General features: G+C 38.7%; 1 protein-coding gene across 1 annotated transcript in view; it reads right to left on the reverse strand.

Moving 5' to 3' along the window:
- hydin (HYDIN axonemal central pair apparatus protein) overlaps positions 1 to 23,412 on the reverse strand; it is a 135,164-nt gene that overhangs the window by 78,761 nt on the left and 32,991 nt on the right. Inside the window, exons 23-30 of the mRNA XM_038297814.1 lie at positions 23,143 to 23,235; positions 20,762 to 20,982; positions 17,870 to 17,990; positions 15,547 to 15,756; positions 11,055 to 11,234; positions 10,796 to 10,970; positions 8,518 to 8,636; positions 5,026 to 5,117 (exon numbers count right to left, since the gene is read on the reverse strand). Coding sequence (XP_038153742.1) covers positions 5,026 to 5,117; positions 8,518 to 8,636; positions 10,796 to 10,970; positions 11,055 to 11,234; positions 15,547 to 15,756; positions 17,870 to 17,990; positions 20,762 to 20,982; positions 23,143 to 23,235 — 1,211 coding nt within the window. The remainder of the gene's footprint in view (positions 1 to 5,025; positions 5,118 to 8,517; positions 8,637 to 10,795; positions 10,971 to 11,054; positions 11,235 to 15,546; positions 15,757 to 17,869; positions 17,991 to 20,761; positions 20,983 to 23,142; positions 23,236 to 23,412) is intronic.

Here is a 23,412-nt window from a genome sequence, read left to right on the forward strand (position 1 = left end):
TGACATGATTTCTTTCTGCATTAGGTTGAATGTTTTTATCATTTAAGGTTTATATCTAATTCTAATTATATTCCACGTTGAAATACATGTTCCTACATTTTGTTTCAGTTTCTCTACTATGTCCTTTGCCTGTCATGATTTTGGTTTTGTTTAAGGTTATCTTTGATTTTTCATTGGTTTTATTTCCATTTTTTGTTATTCTAGTTATTTTTTATTGTATTTGAGTTCTGAGGTATTTCTTGTTTGCCCTCTATTGCCCTCTTGTGTCAGCCTAGCTCCCTTCTAGATTCCTCTGTCCACACCTGCTCCCAATCTGCTGGTTAGCCTGGTCTTTGTTTCTGTCTCCCATATATGCACCTTCTGCAGTCACTGTTGCTGGTTCATCATCAATTCTTTGCCCTTGTTGTGAGTATTCCTGATTCTCAGTGTTTTGTGGATTTATGTTTTTGGATTTTTGCTTCTGTTGCCACCTTTTAAATTAAACCACCTTCAGCTACAGTCTCTGCATTTTGGTCATCCTCTCAAATCTCCACCAAACCTGACATTGCCTTGCAAACATTTCTGCATCCTGCTAAATACTTTGTATTTTATTCCTAATGTGTTATACTGAGATTGATGTGATGAATACGCAATGCAGAACATGCTTTTAAAATACCAAAATGAATAAAAATCTGAAAAGGGTGGCTTGCATATCTATGAAGCCCCTTTAAGTTGAATTGTCTCAATAACATCTGGAGCTTAGACAGACCTGTATGTGATTCAATCTTATTATTAAAACAGGAGGATAACAGGTGACAAACAGCCTCATGCAGATAAAGCAACAAAGCTGACAGTTCTGCGATACAGTTAAGGAGATTTCTAAATGATGGTTGTTTTTGTTTGTTTTAGTTTTTAAGATTTTTTGGGGGCACAATTTACCTTCATTTGAAAATCAAAATCAAAATGCCAGTTTAAGGGTCACCCTGTAGCCTGGCGGCCCAAGCACAATGAGCTATCTAGATGATTAAACATCTCACATAGCCCTGTTCAATTAGTCACCAGGGATCCGTTTCACAAATCAGTTTTAAGAAACTCTTAATTTTCACAAAAGCTGCTGTTCGTCAGTTCAATCAACTCCAAGTAGAACCACTTAGAGTTTACCACGTGCGTGACAAGTATGAAAAGCCATTATCAGTGGAGCCCCGTCACCATGATGACAGGTAACAGGAAATGCCTATTTCACCCCACTGGAACTAGAGATATTAATGATGAAATAATAAAAAAAAAATGAGAAAGTGTTTAAAAGACAGAGGAAACAGTGCTATAGCTGCAAAAGAGAGGAAGATGGCCAAGGAGAAGTTTGTTGCTCAGGTTAATGCATACGTTTTTATGAAGTGGACTAAAAGGCAGACCATTTTTACATTTATTAAAAGCACTCTCCTTTCTGTTGTTCGATTTGTAGATCATTAAAATAAGATCCAAAATAACATTCCTAGACTGAATTGTAATAATACATTTTCAAAATTACATTTTTGCAGCAGAAACTGAATTTCAGAAAGTAAAGAAAAACTAAATTATACTCCTAAGAATAAAATTTTATATACCTAGAAATGTTTACACGTTTTAAGTGAATGTTCTGGCATCTATCAGCTTGACTGAATATGTATTTATGATATCTGAAATATATTTCTTTATAGTCAAAATAATAAAAATGATGACCATTAACAAACTGAGATTGTAGATCTGAAATGAATTTCTAGATATCCAGAGAGTTGTTCATTGTGACAAGGGAATTTTTTTTTTTTTTCAGATATCAGAGATATATATTAAGTAAAACTAATACATCAAAACAGCCTGCCATGGATTGCTGTAACCAGGATAATATTAGAGAGAAATCTAGTTTAGGTAAAATCCTCTGGCAGCAGGAGAGGATGAAGAATAAAAACCTGATCATCATGTCGTGAGTTTCCTCCTCAGTTTGACTCTGTCTTCCATCACACGGTAGACTAACTGGTTATTTGCAGTTGCTCCAGATGTTATCATCAAAAAAATGGGTCATTAGCTGCTATCAGTCCCATAGAATGGCTTCAGATTTTCCTTCTATGCCTCAGTAGGCTCAGTAGGTGATTTTCACTGAATAAATCCTAATCCAAAGGTTATTCCATTTTCACTGTAGAATTGATTAATTTATTTATGTGTAATCTGAAAATTATTTCAGTAATGCTTTATGTAATGAAAAAAAAAAAAGATCTGCATGTCCAAACCAAAAACCTGATAACTTGTGTGGTCAAAAAATTTAGATTTATCTTATTTCCATTATTGATTTATGCTATTTACTCACTATAAAAGTTTTTTATTCAGTCAGTTTCACCTGCAAGGTCACACAAAGCCTGAGTGAGGGGTGTTTGTAGACAAGACATACTTCTTTCCATAACAAGCCAGGTTTTTTTCTCAAGGTTTTTCATAACATGTTACTGTTTAAAAAAAGTGTCTTTAATTTGTTTTGACTCTAACTACTTTTCATTATTGTAAGTAAGGGGGAACAAATGCTGCCAGATCAGAACAAGGCTTATTACCATGCGATAAGGGTGGTATGATGAACTGTACTCTCTGCGAAGATAAAATAAAGTGCCGACTGAGTGAAATCCATCAATCTCTGTTTATTCAACTGGGGCGAATAGTTTAATACTTTTTTCCACTACACCTGTTAACTGAGTCGTTTTTTAATCACCACATGAAATCTGTGTGACTGAAACATATAATTCATTTTTAGTAAAACTTTAAAACTTTGTTGTTTTTTAAATAGGTACATTTTAAATAAAGCAGATAAGACCTATAAAGTAGGTAAATAGTAAATAAAACTTTTTAGAGGGCTTTAGAGGTGGCTGAAGCAGCTGTTATCAGTGATAAACGTATAAGAAGGTAGAGGAGGAGCATCCTGAAGCCATTCTATGGGACTGGTGCTGTTTGTACAGTATGTGCAGTTTTATTTTCTACAATGCTGTTTAACACACACTAATGTGCTATCACTAATATCAACTTCTGTTAAATAAGTCTGTATAATGCTGCAAATACGAGGACGGATAAAGTGATGTATGTACACTACCGTTCAAAAGTTTGGGGTCACACCGAAATGTCCTTATTTTTGAAGGAAAAGCACTGTTCTTTTCAATGAAGATAAATTTAAACCAGTCTTAACTTTAAAAAAATACACTCTATACATTGCTAATGTGGTAAAGGACTATTCTAGCTGCAAACGTCTGGTTTTTGGTGCAATATCTACATAGGTGTATAGAGGCCCTACTGGCTCTAATCAGGGTAGAAAAAGAAGTGGGAGGCAGCGTTGCACAACTGAGCAAGAAGATAAGTACATTAGAGTCTGTAGTTTTAGAAACAGACGCCTCACAGGTCCCCAACTGGCATCTTCATTAAATAGTACCCGCAGTAGCCTGTTTGTGCTGTCCTCTGAAGGGAGTAGTAGTACACACCGTTGTAGGAAATCTTCAATTTCTTAGCAATTTCTCGCATGGGATATCGTTCATTTCTAAGAACAAGAATAGACTGTCGAGTTTCAGATGAAAGTTTTCTTTTTCTGGCCATTTTAGCGTTTAATTGACCCATTACAAATGTGATGCTCCAGAAATTCAATCTGCTCAAAGGAAGGTCAGTTTTGTAGCTTCTGTAGGGAGCTAAACTGTTTTCAGATGAGTGAACACGATTGCACAAGGGTTTTCTAATCATCAATTAGCCTTCTTAGCCAATGAGCAAACACATTCTACCATTAGAACACTGGAGTGATAGTTGCTGGAAATGGGCCTCTATACACCTATGTAGATATTGCACCAAAAACCAGACATTTGCAGCTAGAATAGTCATTTACCACATTAGCAATGTATAGAGTGTATTTCTTTAAAGACTAGTTTAAAGTTATCTTCATTGAAAAGTACAGTGCTTTTCCTTCAAAAAAAGGGGCATTTCAATGTGACCTCAAACTTTTGAACAGTAGTGTATGTAAAGGATTGTGAGGTGAAACAGTAAACATAGTTTTTTGAATATGAAGGATCATTCATTCTCTGTGAATCATTTATTGATAATTATTTTATAAGATCCTCTTCAAAAGGACTAAAAGTTTTTTGTTTGTTTTTAAACCTAATGTGAAGGAAAAAAAATCTGCCTATATCAGGAAATAAAACAACGTGATTGGCAGTAAAGAGAGCAAAGACAGAGGGCTCTGAGTTTACTGAAGAAAACCTGCTACTAACCAGGTTAGCTCTGGGGAGATTGCTATGACAGTAACAGAAACAGAGGTTGAAAAAACTCTCTTTCTGAACCACAAAAGTCAGTTTCCCTGTTTTCAGGTTTAGAAAACGTAGTTTTCATTTAACCTGCTTTTTAAAACAGACCCCACAACTGCTATTCCACCAATATAAACATTTATATAAAGTGGACAGATGGCAGGAAAGAGAGATAAACAGGAGCAAGATGTTAATGAGAACTTCTCAGATCACAGGCAAGATAATAATTTATCTGCATGAGCTTTAATAATGGACTTAACTAATCTGGTAGAATCCATTATTAAAGTGATTCATTTGATTCATTTAGAGCAAAACTAGGCTTGTAAAACTATATTTTAACAAAAAAAATTTGGATCACAAATACATGAAATCAGTGATAAAGCGTAAAGCTCAGCTGTAAGGAAGAGTTTTTTTTAGGCTGGGATGCTTGTTAGAGTAGACTGGAAGATGACTGGCATGAAAAAGCCTTATTCTTGCTTTTAAGTTATGTATTAAAGTTTTAAAAATAAATATTTACCGACAATTTCTTTTTTAATAATGTAACATTTCTTGTTTGAGAGAAGATTCAAAGCAAAACACTATTTTTGTGAAAGTTAATATGCAAACAATGATCAAACTTCTAACATCAAACCTTTAAAAAATTAAAGTTTAACTTTTTTACGAGCAGTAGACGCAAACAAATTAAGCAAATTAAGTCCAATTCCAGATCATTTCTTTCCAATGAAACCAGATGTTTTTTGTTACAACTTACTTGCTCAGATCTTGCCGAGAATGATAAGAGTCACTGAGGATGAAATCTCTTACCAGCAGGTTCTCAACTTCCACGTTGAGCAACTCTTCATACTACAGCAAGCAGGGGAAAAAAAAACACAGAATACAAAAAAAGGAGTTATAAACACAATGTCAGATTGTAATTTTCTTAATCTGGATTATGACTATTTTGTTTATATTTGTGTTTTTATTGTGAAGAGATTTTTTTTTAGTTGTTGCAAAGTCTTAAATGATATATCCTGAAAATAAGTCAAATTTTTTATTCATTCTTTTACTTTTAGAATGCAGAGGCATAGACAGAACATTTTTATAGGGGTGGCCAGACAATAACCAATGTACACTGAGACGTGGCTGAAAGCAGATAAGCGCCAGAACCTCAGGGTCAATCTAAACTGTTCCGACAGTAACGAGCACATTATACATATTTTCTAAAGACAAACTATACTTTCCTACCACCTTTGCTAACGAAAGGACACTTATATTTAAACATATGTGCTGTCTAAATAAAATACTTATACTTTTATAAAAAAAATTGTTCTGCATAAAATTAATATTTACATGTACTAATATCTACATTAAATGGATTTTAAGTAATTAATAAAATAGTTATTTATCTATGATTTCACTGAAGACACCTAGATGACTTGCAGAGACACAATATTCTGTTTACCCCATATAACACAAAATTTAGCTCTTAAAAGAGTATATCAATATACTAATGTTAGTATATCGATTTGCATAATTAACCACAGCATTGTAGTTGTCAAGTAATTATTGATATATGAAAGATAAAATTTTTTAATAAGTTTGAACTTTCCCCTTGAGAGTATTACTGCTGCAACCATCTGGATTAGAGGGCGAAAAAAAAAATGGTAGGGGTGGCCATGGCCACCTCTGGACCCCCATCTAGCTCCGCCCTGTTAGAATATTACATTATAAGTGAGCATATTTAAAGGAAAAATCCGGTTTTTAACACTTTTAGCCCCTTTTCTGTAGTGTCTAGGATGAAATCGAATGATCGACACCAAAATTTTGACGATTGGTCCTGTCTCTGCTATTTGGCTCATGCAGAATCCCCCTGGCTGCTTCAGAATGGCTTCCATAGTGCATGTCCGATAATGTCCTTTAAAACAACCTTAAACGTTCTTTTTTTAAAATATGCTACTCACCGGGTCGTCAGCGCTGTTCAATGACGTTCCAAAAAAAGTTTCGTGAAGAAAAACCGTTCCTGTCTTGTTTTATTTAGCATTTTGTAAATCCCAGAACTATTTTTTCCGATACATCACAACCGCTTATAAACTTCCGCTTCCCGTTCGAATCTGAAGCGTTGCACACTCCAGACCACTAGTTGGCGACGGTATCCTCTACCGTCAAACTCAAAGTCCAATATGTCCTCCTCAAGAATCCACCTTTCGTATTCCATTTTCAGAGTTTTTTAAAGTGTTTAACAGAGACGTTAGCACCTCGACGTCGGAGTACACAGAGTGAAGCAGAAACACTTGGGCCTTGCGAAAAGACTACAACTAAGCGTAAACAGGCCCCCTTTCCGTTTCCGGTGGCGGAGGGATATTGACTATTCCAACAGAACTCAATGGGATTTACAAAATGCTAAATAAAACACTACAGGAACGGTTTTTCTTCACGAAACTTTTTTTGGAACGTCATTGAACAGCGCTGATGACCCGGTGAGTAGCATATTTTAAAAAAAGAACGTTTAAGGTTGTTTTAAGGACATTATCGGACATGCACTATGGAAGCCATTCTGAAGCAGCCAGGGGGGGATTCTGCATGAGCCAAATAGCAGAGACAAGACCAATCGTCAAAATTTTGGTGTCGATCATTCGATTTCATCCTGGACACTACAGAAAATGGGCTAAAAGTGTTAAAAACTGGAATTTTCCTTTAAGGTAAGCAGAGATCTTAGTCTTAGAAATATTTTCTCCCTGAGATTGATGATCTCCAACATGTTTCTACTTTGGTTCCTTACGGTCCATTTTGTTAACTTTTGCCCTCCTTATTATAGGCGCTCCTTCCAACACCATTTTTAGGGCTTGGTTGCAATTGTTCACCTTTTTTATTGTTGTGGCCACTGATTAGTGTTGCACCGATGCCATTTTTTGGCCCCCAATACCTGGCTGTGCAGTAGTGTTAATTTCGTTAACGAAAACTAAATGAAAATATTTTCGTCAACGCACATTTTTCACCCAACGAAAACTAGACGAGACAAGATGAAAATCCCCACTAATAAACAATAACTGGGAGTAAATCAGAAATATTTTTCGTTGACTAATAAAGTCGAGACGAAAATGCAGTTTGGTAAATAAAGACTGGACTAAAATCTATGGACTTTTTAGTTCACGAACAAAGACGAGACGAAAATTACATATTATTTTATGGTTTTTTCAAATCCTGTCTCCTGTTCCGCCTCCTCCTCGTCAGCTCCACACACCCACTTTCAAACCTGGAGTGGGCGGACACAGAGTAGCCTACTCTGGGGCTCGGGAGAAAGAGGAGACGTGTATATGGACACATTTTCACTTCATTGAAGTGGAGAACAAAACCAAATGCTTGATTTTAGTCGAAGGGAAGGAATGTGGCCACATGGTAGCTGGAAAAAACACAACCTGAAGAGACACGTCGCAGTTCAACACAAAGACATTACGGTAAGTTAACAGAAATATTGGTGGTGGTTGTTTACAATGTAACATTAATCAACAGCTATAATGTCCTAATGATAAACTAACTGATGTTGGCTAACTTTCATAGCATTTAGTATCCAGGCTGGCTATGTTACGTTAGCTTGTTAGCACGTAGCGACCGTAGCCACTTGTTGATAGAACTTAGATATGTTATACTGGCCGGGCAACTATAGTTTCAGTTACATTGCAAGTTTGATTAAAGCAGACAGACGTTTTAGGTAATCTAGGAGCTGCAAGTGAACTATAGTTAACACAAAACACCTCGGCAGCTACATATGTATGCTAAATGCTAAAACGAACTGAAACTATTTATCAGGATAAGACAAAATAAAAATAATATGCCACACATAATTCAGAACAACTTTAACCTAGATTTTCATACACAAAATAGCCATTGCTAGGGGAACCACTGCAGGGATTTGGATGCAAACATCAATATTAATCAATATTAATACAACCAAAATGCATGCAAACATAAAAATGTCTGCAATTTATTCCTGCATAAAATGATAGTTACGGTAGGTTGTTTGTATGAGTTTGAAATGGATTGTCAAATGTAATGCACAACAGTTTTCAACACAGTTGGTTGTATCTACATGTGCTTATATAATAAAGGACCATAAAATGATTACACCTGAAAAAACTTTTCAAATGATATACTTTTAGCTCAATATACTGAGCGTTTTGCAAACCTGTTACCATAAAACAGGATCAAGTTAAAAAATGCTCCTTAGAAAACAAAACTATTTCAGATCCATTTTGTATTTACTGACCTCAGCCTGTTTTTCAGCTCCTTCGTCAACAGTGACTTCATGTCCAGGCTCCGGTCTGACTCCCTGAGCATTCAGAGTTGCTTTCGCCTGCTGCACCACATCTCTGTAGTGCTCCTCAGCTGCAAAAAAACCACAGAGTTACATCAAGTGACTGAAGGCAGGTCCTTCCAGCTGCTTGTACGGAACAACCTTCTCAGAGTTATAAAGCCAGATGCCATGACTGATATAACTTTGTGTGATGCTGCTGTGTCTTAAAGTGCTTTTAACATGTTTCATGCTGTTTATAATGACATGATAGTTTTTATTCATTTAATTTTATTTATATGTTTTCAGTCTTTTTAAAGAAAAAGTCCAGTCACATTCAAAATACAGACTTCTGAAAGTACTTTAAATATGAAATTATTACATACTGGTTATTAAATGATAAGTGTTTTTAATTAAGAGTAATTTCGTTGGAATGTGCTTTACTGGAGGCATCCATGTTTGTCAAAGAACACTACTGCCACCTACTGGTTTCTGACGTCACGGTGCGGTATCGGCTGTTGATCAAGTCCCTGTGCTGTATCTGGTGTTTGTCACAACGCGCTATTATCCAAGTCATCTTGAAAACATTCTTCTTCCAAATGTTGGCTACATATTGCGAGTTTTTTCTCTGGCCAGAAGTTTGATGACAAATCCCCCCTCTTTCAGTTGGCATTCCAATGACGAACCCATCCATGGAGGGTTTATAAATTATAAATTATTATGGATTATAAATCGGAAAGGTGAAACAACAAATTATTTTTTCACTTTTACCCGATGTATTCCAACATCCAGCTGCCATGCACGTGGGCATTGTCAGTTTAACTATAGCTCTGGTGAATTTCAATGGTGAAGTCCTCTGGAAATTTTCAATAATTGTTGTTAATTGCAGATGTGTCTAGTAGTTCCCATTGATTTTGCTTGTAAAACGCGGAGAATGGCGCTAGGCTTACCGCACTGTGACGTGCCGTTTTATTTCAGTCTCCCCTCTGAACCTTTGTTCCTGACACGTTAATAGATAGACACACGTACAGAGAGCCCAACATCCCCTAATTTAAAAAAAACTCCGCCGCTAGGCGGTATATAGTTGTAGCAACCACTACACTATGTATAATTATATATATTTATAAACATAACTATCCATCTATATAAATACCCAAGTAAATATCCTGTGCAATAACCCTGTATAAGAATCCTGCTATAAAAAAAAATAAATAAGCGGACGCACTGTATATACTGTATATATCCAATGCACCTTTTTCTTCCTTTTAATATTTCAGCTGATGTAACGAGTAAATTTCTCCAATGTGAGATCAATAAAGTCAATCAATCAATCAATCAATCAATCAATCAATCTATACACCATACCCCCCCCCCCAAACACCACTATGTTCTCACAGCAGCCTGCAGTGACCCAAATTCGATTTTTTTGCCCATTTGCGACCTTTATCTGATCTTTTAAAGACAGTCTGAAAAACACAGATCCTATTTTTTTCCAATACGACCCAGGCCACTTGGTTATGCGGTCCTGAATCCAATACCAATCTGATCTTTTCATTCATCCTACTTGTACGTCATTCTGTGTCTTGCTACACAGAAGCTGAAAGAAAAACAACAACCATGGCGAACTATAATGCAGAGAGTAGTATGTATATTGCAAAGATTGTGTTTTTAAAGTTGGGAAAGATCGCTACCATCCATGTTTACTTCCGTAAACACAGCTTAGGCTGACATCATGTCCTTAATTGCTCATGCGGGAAATGCGTTGTATGAATGTAGCTCACACAGGAGATGATAAATTTGAACGGCAAAGCAAAAAATTTGGATTACACAAAAAAATCGGAATTGAGCATTAAGGCCTGCAGTGTGAACGTAGCCTTAGACGTCATTTTTTTATGCTAAACCTGGTCGGTCCGTCATGCTCTTGAATTAGTCCAGGAATAGTTGTGTAACTGTGTTTGGTCTGATTTGGTCCCACTTTAATCCAAAAATAGATGTTTTCAACGATCAGAAAATTACGGCTTTTCATCTTTCACTTTTCAACCAAATGTAGACATTGTTTGAATGTAAGTCACTTTGTCTTTACAACCAAATTATGCTTGGTAGGTAAAATGCAATTCAAGCAAATGCAATAAACATCAGCAGAAGGTTTAGAAAATATCTATGTCACTGGCACCAGTGGGATAATTAACAGTGCTGAGAATTAAACTCTCTCCTAGTCTATATCTACTGTATCTTTAAGCAGGTTTGAACATACACAGGTTTTGTGGTAAATTCACTCGGACTATTGGGAACACTCCCATCCCAGTCAGAATTATCTCCTGTGGTTCTAAGAAGGGCACTTCAAGATGAAACTGCTTCTCGAACCGCTCAGGGATGCCAGGCAGATAAAGCACACGCAGCTGCTTCTCAGAACCAGCATCAATGTAACCCTAGTGACACAAACAGAATGTAAAACAATAAACACAAAATTGCTGTTTCAACAAATTAAAATGAGGACTTTATGGTTGACTCACCACAGCTGGAAGTACTAAGGGCCGTCCAGCTGTCATTTTCTGTCCAATAATCAGTGCTCCTCTCTCTTTATCAACCCCTTCAGTCTCCTCTGCATTTGAAGGGTGTTTAATGCTGTATTGAAAGCCGGTTTTGCCAGTATTCCTAACACACATTTTAACTTCACTCACGCAGTAAAACAGCTGGAAGACAGAAAGGAAATGAAAAAAAGTCTGGATTGTAAAGCATGTCAGTAAATTGATTATCAATAAATGAATTAGTCCTTATTGTCAACTAAAATTTGCATTGTAGTACAGATTTCAGTTTCAGTACAAACCATCCATCACATGCATTGTTGGGGATGGTGGGCTTGCGTGTCAAAGAACACTGCTGTTAAGCGCATTGAGGCGGTTCCTTTAAGGCACTGTCTTTTATCTCTGGAAAGGTAGGAGCCCCCACCTAGGGTCATCAGATCACCTATCTAGATGTTAATTCCTGCATACAGGCCGCAGCAAGAGTGTGGTCTTAGGGTGCCATGGAGACACCCTGGACTGTTTTGAGTGTTCTGACTGGAACATGTTCAAAGCTGCAGCAACCTATGATAACAAGATCAATATTGATGAGTATGCCATGACTGTGTCAGCTTAGCAACAAATACATTGAGGACATCAGCACCACAAAGAACATCATCACCCAGGCCAACCAACGATCCTGGATGAATGGGGAGGTTCCGAAATCGCTATAAGCATGGAACTCAACCTTTAAGTCTGGTGACAAGAGAAGCAATGAGGACAGAGTGTGGCAACTTGAACTGTGCCATCAGATCAGTGAAGCAGACCCACAGCCAGAAGATCCAGGATATCCTCCACAATGCCAGCAACAACAGGAGAATGTGGAAAGGCATATGGGTGATCACAGGCTACAACACGTCCCTCTCCCCAGTGGGTGCAGCTGATGCTTACTTCCTTAATGGACTAAAAAACGTCTCTGGAAGGTTTGAGGCACTAAACAGCACTCCAGCAGTGAAAGCTGTTCCACATCAGGGAGAGGAGGCATTCTGCCTTGACATAGCTGACGTGTGGAAGACTCTGAGGAGAGTTCACCCAAGAAAGGCCCCAGGCCCAGATAACATACCTGAGCAGGTTTTGAAGGAGTTTGCAGGTCAGCTGGGTGGTGTCCTCACAGACATTTTTAACACCTCGCTGGACCAATCCACAGTGCCAGCATACTTTAAGTCTGCCCTCATTATTCTGGTCCCAAGAAGGCCTCAGGTCACTTCATTTAATGACTACCAGCCTGTCGTACTGACTCCTATCATGATGAAGAGCTCGAAAGGCTGGTAAAAGAACACATCGTCTCCAGTCTTCCTCCAACATTTCCAACACGCTCCAGTGAGAATGCCATCTCCTCTGCTCTTCATCTGAGACTAGCACATCTGAAGGAGAAGAACAGTCATGTGCGGATGCTGTTTCTGGACTTCAGTTCAGCTTTCAACACCATCACCCACAGCATCTAATAGGAGAACTGGAACAGCTGGGCTTCAATACACCCCTCTGCAACTTGCTGCTAGAATTCCTCACAGACAGACCTCAGTCAGTCCAGGTCGGACAGAACACCTCTGATGTCATAATCCTTAGCACAGGCTCCCCTCAGGGCTGTGTCCTGAGCTCCCTGCTGTTCACCCTGATCACACATGACTGCGTCCCCAGGTTTGTGAAGTTTGCAGACGATACCACGGTGGTGGGCCTCATCAGTGATGACAACGACCTGGACTACAGAGAGGAGGTGGAGCAGCTGGTGGACTGGTGCAAAGATAACATCCTGATCCTGAACGTGGAGAAGACGAAGGAGATCATCTTGGACTTCAGGAAGAACCCAGCCTAACCACGCTCCACTGGTCATCAACAGCTCAGCACTAGAGGTGGTCAAAAGCACCAAATTCTTAGGGGTGCACATCACAGACACCTAGCCTGGGTGCCATTCCGAACTTAGTCCCGCCCACAAGGTTTGAGTTCGGGAAGTTCGGTCTGGCATTGCTCCATAGTAGCGCGAGTATCGCCCACTCTCTGGCGATCCAATCAAATTGTCAGGGCAGGCTTTATACAATGATGGACAGTTGATCACCAGTAACGTAATCAACCACGTGACCAAAGCGCGCATGGGTGACAACAACAGTGGCTGCCGCTGGAGAGTTTAGGTGAGTAGATTCTGCTATTAGGTCTGTTCTAGAAGATATCGACAGCAAATTAATTTTAAAAGAGAAACAGAGAAATGCGATCAAGGCCCATGTCCTTATTCTAGGCGTGCAACTGCACGCTTTTAATTTTGTTGACAACAACTGTGCCTGGCTTAACATACGTCACGCACTCCGTTGCTCTTATTGGTTGTAGGTCTATCCAATTGAGTGCAGAGGCATTTTTTTCCTGGTTCGTTCGAAACACGCCCCATAATCACAGCTCTATGGAGCAGTATCAGACCCATATTCTGAGTAGAATTGAGTAGGACTACGTCAGGCTAACAGACACCCTCACCTGGAATGTAAACACCACCTCAATGATCAAAAGGGCACAAAACCACATGCACTTCTTGTGGAGGATGAGGAGAGCCCACCTGCCCCCACCCATCCTCACCACCTTCTACAGAAGCACCATAGAGAGCGTTCTGGCCAGCTGCCTCACTGTGTGGTGTGGAGGTTGCAGCACCTCAGACTGGAAGAAGGTGAGAAGAGTAGTAAGAACAGAAGACAAGATCATCGGGGCTCCTCTTCCCTCCATTATAGACATTCATCCCAGCACTGCGTGTCCCAAGCCCGTAACATCATAAATGACCCCCCACCCCACCCCCACCATGGTGTGTTCTCCCTGTGGCCCTCTGAGAAGAGACTTCGAGGCATCCGATGCAGGTCCAGCAGATTCCATAATAGTTTCTTTCCCACTGCCATTAGACTGCTGAATGTTGTGTAAAATAGGTTATTTTATTTATAAAAAATAATAATAATGATGTCAGAACTGTAAATATACAGTCATATGTTTAAATTAGTACTTTTTATGTATTTATTACTGTTATCAAGGCTGCACTTTAAAAAATGAAATGTCTAGAGCTGTTTGAAACGAAATTTCCTTTTGGTTTACACTCGTGTATACAAAATGACAAAATAAATCTGTCTAAGTCTAAGTCTCTAAATCTAAACATGTATGGCTGTAAGGCTGCAACACCAGACAGAGCTTCTGCCACCCTGGCGTCCTCCTCCACAACATCTTCCTGCTTCATACTCTAAATAAAAAATGCATGACGGAGGAGACTCATCCACAACCTCCAACACTAAACTCTCCTCCTCTTGCATGTTTCCTCTGTCCATAGCGTTCCTTGACAGTGTCGTTTCTAAGTCACCAATTTAGTGCTACTTGGTCCCAATGGAATTTCCCATTGGGAACCTGCTAGCACTAAGTTACTAACTAGTTAGAAAGATGCTTCCGGGACACCGGCCACAATCAATCCTGCTTGTGAACCTTCCACCAAAACAATCCCGCCCCCTTGATAAACGACCAATCACATTCACTTTATTCACTCGTGTAAAGTCAGGCACCACTTGGGAGAATTCGGAAACACAACGGTTGGAACAGCCGCTTCCCTTTAATGACTTTCTGACAAACTTAGAACAAAAGCCGTCTGCAAAATAATCAAATGGTAGCAAAATGTCCACATAGAAAATTATAAAGGTAGTAATGCTAAAGGCTACCAAAATAATGTTAAAAATAATGAAAGAACTGGACTAGCGGTTTTTAAAAAACAAAAACCTTTACCTCGTTAAAATGCTGTGAAGAGAACAGCAGTTTTTAGACTTTGAAGGAGAAAGGGTTGTTTTACAGATTTGGTTGATCAGATACTTTGGCCCAGAGTCCATCATAGTAGATGGCAGGAAAGTGTGTTAAGGTGTGACACCATCCGTCGATGATCCCAAGAAGAAGAAAATTGTTGTTTTGTTGTCTGTGTCAAATTAGCCAGGCAGCTAGCTGACAATAGCCAGGCTAGCTGCACAGAATAAATTACTGCAGTAACCAATGTGTTACTACTTCATTAAAACTATTTTTTGGACATTGGGAACCAGTGTCCATATTTCATCTTGACATGATGACCAGAGAAGAGGTTAAAAGTCTGGTGAACAAGCAGCTATAAGAACTCTGCAACCTCCCCTCTCTCCGCCATAGGAAATCCCATAGAGGTGTGACCTTTTATTTTCAGTGGGAAATAAAATGTAAATGTTTATAATCTATGTCCTGTGATTAAAAAAAAGAAACATTGGTGGATTGAATCCTGAGGTTAATCAGTTTGTTTGAAAATTAGTCCAGATGTTTGTGAAAATAGTCTATGAATAAAGTATCTACTCTACTCTGATGATTCCCAAAATTTAGGAATAACTATTTATCAAAAAGCATAAAGACACTTTTTGAAAGGAAGATGTGAAAATGAAAATAACTGAAAATAATCTAAACTCCATATGTTTGTTTAACTTACCACGGATCCAAAGTCCAGATAGGTTGATTCAATACTGTAGGAGAATTCTGAGGTCTCTACTCTGACTGGGACTGTATACGTCGGTCCATCTTCAACATAGCACTGAGCCACCACCTCTGTACAGGTGTTCTCATGGCTGTGGAATGAGAAAGTCATGAGCTGTTGGTCATGAGGATTCAAAACACCATAAATGGGTAGGATGTCAAAAACCTGTAGAGACCAAAGGAGAAAGAGAAGAACATCAGTGCTACACAATAGATGGGCTCAGGCTATAATTTGGATTAACATTAAAATGTTGGTCTAGCTGAGGAGTGTTAGCCCAGTGGTTAGAGCAGTGCGCTTGTGATCTGAGAAGGTTGCAAGTAGCTGGTTTGATCTCCACAGCTTGCGCTCTGGGTTCCTGAGCAAGACCCTTAACCCCACACTGCTCCCCGGGCACACACCATGGCAGCCCACTGCTCCCCAAAGGGATTGGTTAAATGCAGATGTAAGGTTTGCAGTTCTCTAATAAAGTTTAATTATTATATGAATGTCAGCTAATTCAAACAAGCCTAGAGTCTATGTGTCATGGTTCTCCCCTTTTGGGACTGAGTTGTTAGTTTTCAGCTATCAGTTATTCTGTTTTGTTGATCTTTGGTTTATTTTACATTACAGTAGTAGCCATTCAAAATTTCCCCACTTTTTTTGATAGGTCCATGGCTGGTCCCCTACAATTCCTTTTTAACATCAATCTGTCATGATCTGGCCTGATTGCTCTACCTTGATTGGTTATTTTTTTCACCTGCCATTTTCCCTCCCTGCATGTAATTATCATTTATTCCTCTCACCTCTTTCCTTTGGTTTGTATTCTGTTCAACCTGAGCAATCGGGGCCAGATCATTATTTGTTTTCTGTTAGTCTGTCTGTTCAGTTTATGCAACGGTTCATGTCCTGGATCCTGGCGGCCATTGGAAAGAGGGTTTTTGAGTCTGTCTTGTTTCCTGCTTGTCCACTGTTCCTCCACTGCTGAGTCCTCTGGGTTTTTGCCTCTTTATACGAGGAGGTTCAGTTTTTATTCCCGTATGGCTCCAAGGTGGAGACCAGTTTAAAGGTCCTGCTTAAATTCTGGTTCTATGTCCTGTCTCTGCTACCCTCTTCCACTGAGCCTGCCTGTTTGCACCTGATCCTGTCTGCTCCTGTGTGTGTCCGCCCGGTCACGTTTCTGGACTCTGTTTGGAATCTGAACCTGCTTGGGAGCTCTATGGTGCCTGGAAGCCTGGATCCCGTCTCATCTGTCTGTTCCTGCCAGTTCTGTCTGTTCCTGCCTGTATCCCTGGCCTGAATCGCCTTCCTGCAAATCCTGCGGAGCTGCTGCACCGGGGACACTCTGGGTGACGCGTGCCCATCGGCTCGATCTATCCCCCTTCATGGGTGATAGACTGAACTGTTAAACCAGGTAAGTGACTCACTGAGATTTTCATCTTCTGTCAGATGATCGTGGTCACTTACTGGTGTTTCCCCCACAGAGTGTCTGAGATTGGGCGGTGCCCCAGCCCCCTACTGCAGCATCCGTGAGCCGCAGATCCCTTTAGTTCACTATCACTTTAGTTTTGTTGGTTTTTATGTAATAAAGGCTTTGAACTTTCCTAATGACTGTCTCACCTTGAATACTGGGTCCATTTGTCCTGCTTTATGACACAATCTTTCTTTCTTAAATGATTTGTGGACATTAAGATCTAAAGACAAGCATCTTCTCCTGGTCAGACCCTGTAATTCAGTGAAAGGCTGGAGTCAGACTAAAAAAAAATATGCAAGAGGGGGTCACTCCAGTGGCTGGAAGTTGAAGGGGATTTTGCTGGGAGTTGCGGGGAAGTGGCCATTTTGAATGGCTGCTCCTGTATATTCAAGTAGTCTTTAGTTTTGCTTCCTTGTCCTTGTTTCCTTTCCCCTTGGCTTCCTTCTGGTTATTTCCACTCACACCAGCTCCATATTCAGCTCATTAGCCCATCCTTTGTTCTGTTCCCTTTATATACACCACCTCTGCGGTCACGCAGTGCTGGTTCCTTGTTGTTGTAAGTTGCTTCCTCTTCTCTGGCTCCCCACATGAGTTTTCCCTGATGTTTTCTGGTTTTTTGGTTCTTTGTATTTTTCATTTTTGAATGCCTGCCTCAGTTTTTTTATTAAATCAATAAGAACTCATCTCTGCTTTTGTGTCCTCAAGCAACTTAACCCCCATTATTGACACTATGAGGCTGATCAGACTGTTTAGAGTGACATGGTAAGATTTGCCCACTAGCTGTTGCTGATCCACGCATGGTATTCTTCCATTTCCATATTAGCCTACCTCATCCACATGTAAAGGGTTTGGTGAGCTGCCCTGATCATCTGCTTTAGGTCTGGGAGAGAACTGAGAGGCTTCAGTCTCTGTATGCTGATCCCACTCTGTTGTTACCATTTCTGGTTTTCTATGAATGCAAAACAAAATTCAAACATCAGTTTATCAATATAATGATTTTTCTCTTTACATATGAAAAATTCTACATTTAAAGAAATATAATTGAAAACCCACTGTAACAGACAGAGAACAGATGGCGAGACACCATATTATGACCCTGAAGGCTGGCTAAATAAAGAAAGCCTTCTGGTATTGGTCATAGTTTCTGCTATATAAACTTATCAAACAAAAAGCAACCAAAAAAACAAGGAAATCATATAAAAAATTCCTTATATTTTATGATCATGGCTTCCAGATAATGAACACACACAGTTTGGGTCAAAGAAAATTAAGATATTACAAAAAAGTTAAACATTGGAAACTCAGTTATAACTGAAAATATATCGATCGATAGACGTGTGGCTCAATAGAAAAAAAGAGAGTCGATAAAAGTTCGATAAAGAAACGCAGTTTTCCTTCCTTCTCATTGTAGCCTAGCATCTAGGTTTATGCTAGTCACTGCTTCCTCCCAACCAATCACAATCGCGGACCCAGGCACGCCGTCACAAAGCGCCGCCCTCTCAAACGACAACACAGAGCACATGAAGATGTCGCAGCAAGGAGAGACGGAGGAAATTGTTCCAAAGAAGGGTTTTTGTAGTTCGGCAGTTTGGCAGTATTTCGGTCATGGCAAGTCGGACAAAAAACAAGCCACAGTCATCTGTAAAATGTGTAGGGAACGAAGTCTGATAACACAACCAACTTTTTTTTATCATCTCAGCCGCTCACACCCGCAGGAGTACGAGCTGTGTAGGCCCCGACGCGGCACTCCTCCGAGGAATCTTCGGGAATTTCGGGAAAAAAAAAATATATATATATTCAGTTCTGGGCAGTTTCCCACGTAGTTCTAACAATTGAGAGAAAAATGCTGAGGGGCCAGCAACTTCAAAGTGTGTGTGTGGGGGGGGGGGGGGGGGGGGGGGGGGGGGGGGGTCCATTTAATTAATTAATATTTATTTTGGTCACTTTTCTGGTCACTTTAGTTTATTCTTTGTCAGTATTTAATAACATAACTCAGGTCTCTTAAGTTATTTTTCTTTAAAACAATTCTGGTATGGTTAAAAAAGTTGGTTAAATAAATATTTAATTAGAAGTCTGTGTTTGTGTTCTTTACTAAAATTAAATAATTTAGCAATATCATAAAAAGTCCAGGCAGAGCTGCACATAAGATATGGCTTAAAATCTTTTCAATAATTATCGATATCGATCAATATGCATTTTTTTTTTATCGATAAGCTTTTTTTCTATATCGCCCAGCCCTATGAAAAAGTATGTAAAGGTTTCCATCTTAATGGTTTCTTAGTGTTTGCCTGTAGACCACACAATCAATCAAACAGTTGCTACTTCACAAGGGTTAAGGTATTTACTAGAGTTGCACCGATGCCATTTTTTGGCCCCAATACTGATACCCGATACCTGGCTGTGGAGTTTTGGCTGATACCATACCGATACCATCTGTTTGAAATTGATGTGTTTGTGTATATATGAAGAACTGTGTACTAATTGGATGTAAAATAATTGCCATCACAGCTTTGTCAAGCTGCTGCCTACCTTTGTGAAGCAGGAAAAAGACTAATACAAAGTGAATCCAGTAGAACTTTTTATTGCCTACCTATATTATACCTATATTGATTTTTAAACCCAAGTTCCTTGTGATTTATGGAGTATTTGTTTACATTGCAGCTGCTTTCCTGAGGTGGGTAATGTGTGGGGAGGTGTGTTAGACCCTGTGGTGTCAGCTCAGTCTGATCACTAAAACGTGTCTGTCTGTGTGGTCTGCATGTGGTACTTGCAGGAATATCTCTTCATACCGCATAGTGCTGGGTATGGAGAATCCTGCGTAATACAGCATTTTTAGGGGGATGAAATCATCAACCAATGAACTCAGAGAGCCTTTAAGCTAAACTAGTATGTGTGGATGTCTTTAAAAAGAGACTGGAAAAAAGATCCATCTATAAGTCTAAACCTGAGACCTCAGACAAGGTTTGTATAATTACTTTGAAATCTATTCCTTATTAGTATAATTTTTTTCATTACATTTTATAAAACACTTTAAGGTATCCTTTCATTTTGTTTGTTCTTTAGATTTTTCCGACCTTGACATGTTATGAACAGTAGATTGTTCTAAATACTTCTTAGATACAGGTCTAAGCGCCTGTAATGACTAAAAGTTGCACAGTGTGGCTTTGACATGTTATATTCTGAATAACGGTGGGCTGCCATTCAGTTGGCGTTTGACAGGCAAGGGCCATTTTGAATGGCTGCTATTGTAGGGCTAGTACATATTTTTTTATTACAAATAATGGTATTATAATTCACTTTTGTAAACAACTTTTACCTATTCAGAGTGTTTATGAGCTGTTTAATTGATTTTTGTTCTCAGGAACTGTCTTATTTGATTATTAAACTTAGATTATTTGCACCCCTGTTCTGTATGGGAACTACTTTTTCTCAGGTATGTGAACCGGCCATTTCTAATATCCGGAAACTCTGTGATGGTAGGAACACGGATACATTTCAGCTACAGATGGTGAACATGTCACACATCTTCATGCCCAAAAACCTTAAATATCCCTTTAAGGTTTCTTTTTCAAATACCGTTACAACCTGAACAAAAGGTGGTAAAAAAAAATTATATACCAGTTAATATAACATGTGGATTATATGCAATGTAACCCTTTTAGCCAAACTTTACATTAACTATCATAAACAGCAGAATTATAGTTATGCTTCTTTACATACCTGATTTGGGGGAGTTTTGGGCATTTTTGAAAAGCCCAGTGGTAGGATAGAGGAACTGAGGAGCAGTTGGTGATTGTTATAGTTTTCTTTGCAGCTGTGTTTTTTGGCAGGCAACCAAAATCCACTGTGGTTGAAGAAAACTGAAGTGTTGGTAAGTGGACCTCAGCATGCAACTTCACAATGTCTTGTTGTTGATGTTCCAAGTATTTTAATTTGAGGGTCTATGAGACATGCAGGAAAATATCTGGTTATTTCACTGCCGGATCTTTTATACGTTCATCCTTGCAGTTCTTCTTCTTTTTGAAAGCAAAACTTGAAACAAAACTCCAAAACTTGAAGGCAAAACCTTTTTTTTTTGGGAGTATGGGAAGCTGAATTATTTTTGAAAGAGGCTTAATACACAGACCTAAAAGTAAAAGTTTGGCAATTTTTAGAAAATACATCCCTGAAAAGACGTCTTATTTTACAGTCATTGAATTCAAAATTATTTTACCAGATGACAGAGTTTGAGAAGACCAGACAAATATGACAGTTAGTAAACTAGTAACATTTTTCCAGGTCTCCCTCGAAAAAGAGATTTTATCTCAAGGGACATCCTGGTAAAATAAAGGTAAAATAAAAAAAATAAAATAAAAAAAATTATAAGTTTAAAGCAAAATATAACTAAATATCCTTAATGTTTTATAATTACATTATTTTAGAATAATTTGGGTTGATAAAGGAAATATCTGATCGATTTTACATCTCTAAAAAAGCAGATAGTCATTGTCATGTGCAATTTTACTTTAACAACCCTTTAATGAACCCACCACCAGGCTTCCATACAGGAGAGGGTTTGCATCTTATTTATTTAAACCGTCCATCATTGGAGCTTTTATACGGATAATATTTAGAGAATAAAACAATATGTTTAAATATTTTTAATAGCTTATGGTTGACTATAACTACTACAATCCAATGTGTTAGACTTCCTCAAATTTCTTTCCACATTAGGAGAAATCTAAAGCACTGTGAATTGAAATAATAAGGAAGAACTCTCTTATTAAAGATTTCTTTTGTTTTTGTTTTAAATGATTCAGGTTGATTTCAGATTATTATAACCCGAGTAAATACAAAATGAGGTTTCCAATGATTGTTAACTTTAGGAGAAGTAGAGAGGTTGATGGTTCCATCTTTAATGCTACGTTCACACCTAAAGCAGCAGAGGCAGCAGAAGCAGCTGGTTTACATGCAAAGTCAATGGTTGATGCGCATCAAGGAGCAGCGAAACGTCCTGCAGCGCGTTTTGAGCAGCTGAAGCAGCGGCTCACGAGCCTCTGAGCATCTGAGGTTGCTGAAGCGCTTCAGAAGCAGCAGCTGCTGGAGTTGGAAAAATTGAACTTTTGCTGCTGGACGCGCCACATCAACCAATCAGAGAAGCTGATCTGGGAGCTGGCAGGGAGACAGACACAGCACTGCTGATTGCAGATCGCCATGATCACTCCTCTGAAACAGTTTATTAACGCCTAAATTAACTTAAAATGTCGAAACCTGCCGGCATAATATGTCCGCTTTTATTATTCTGGTGCTGGCAGTTTGGATCACGTAAGTGAAAAACGCAGCGAACAGTAGTGGAAAACCACAGAGGCGACTGGGCCAGAGGCTACTGTTGAACGGGATTCCCAGTGACAGAGCACCGCTGGTGTACAAGGGGTCTGAGTGGCTCCGATAGAGAAATAATATTTGAAGGCAGGGTGGTAATCTGGATGAACTGACTGTTTTCAAAGTTTTCAGGTGGACTTTATAACTTAAAAACATTAAAATTACTTTTAACCACTGATCAAAGCAAATATTGCTGCCATTGTTACAGGCAAAGAAAGGATAGGGTAGCTCCGCCCAACGCGCATCAGACCCACTTTTTGACCACACAGCCAGAGCCGCAAAGATGCTTAAGCCGCGCGTCAGAACTAAACTTGTACAAGCATCAAAAATGAAGCAGCAATTTTGCTGCTTCTGCTGCGTACGGTCTGAATGTAGCATTACACTATCATTGAAGCAGCAGAGCAACCTCAGACTATCACACTACAACCACTACGTTTAGTTACCAGTAAAATGTTCCTTTTTAAGAACAATGGAAAAAATCTGCCTTGCAAAATTACACATATGGTTCTAAAAATATATATTTATTAACTTAATTTATTTCATTATTAAAATAATTTGGCCTGTTGGTTTTTTTTTTTTTGTTCAAATAGATTATTTTTCTCTTGACATTTAAAATCGTGGTATAAATCCTTTTATATTATTGTTGTTATTTTTTTTACTGTAACCGAATTAAAAAAAGCCAATTATATATTCTCAAAGCTGCATTACTCTAAAATATTTAACACCATCATTAGACTTACCTTATCTAAAATACACGATACTAAGTCGGTACATAAAGATGGATCAAAGCAGACCCAGAGCTCTAATTGACCTTCATCCTTCACAACCATAAACTGGAAAAAGAACACAGTCATTTTAATACAAAATACAAGATTGGAGTAGAAAACATACAGTAGATCTTATATCTGAAAGGCTTTCTAGAAAACTTTTTTAGAAAGCTTGTAGATGTGAAAGGAAAATAATTTGCCCTCTGAGTCCCAGACCATATAGGTCATTTCAGATCGTGCCAA

Source organism: Cyprinodon tularosa, unplaced genomic scaffold, assembly GCF_016077235.1.
Source record: "Cyprinodon tularosa strain WSP-4 unplaced genomic scaffold, ASM1607723v1 ctg398, whole genome shotgun sequence".
NCBI classification, from domain to species: domain Eukaryota; kingdom Metazoa; phylum Chordata; class Actinopteri; order Cyprinodontiformes; family Cyprinodontidae; genus Cyprinodon; species Cyprinodon tularosa.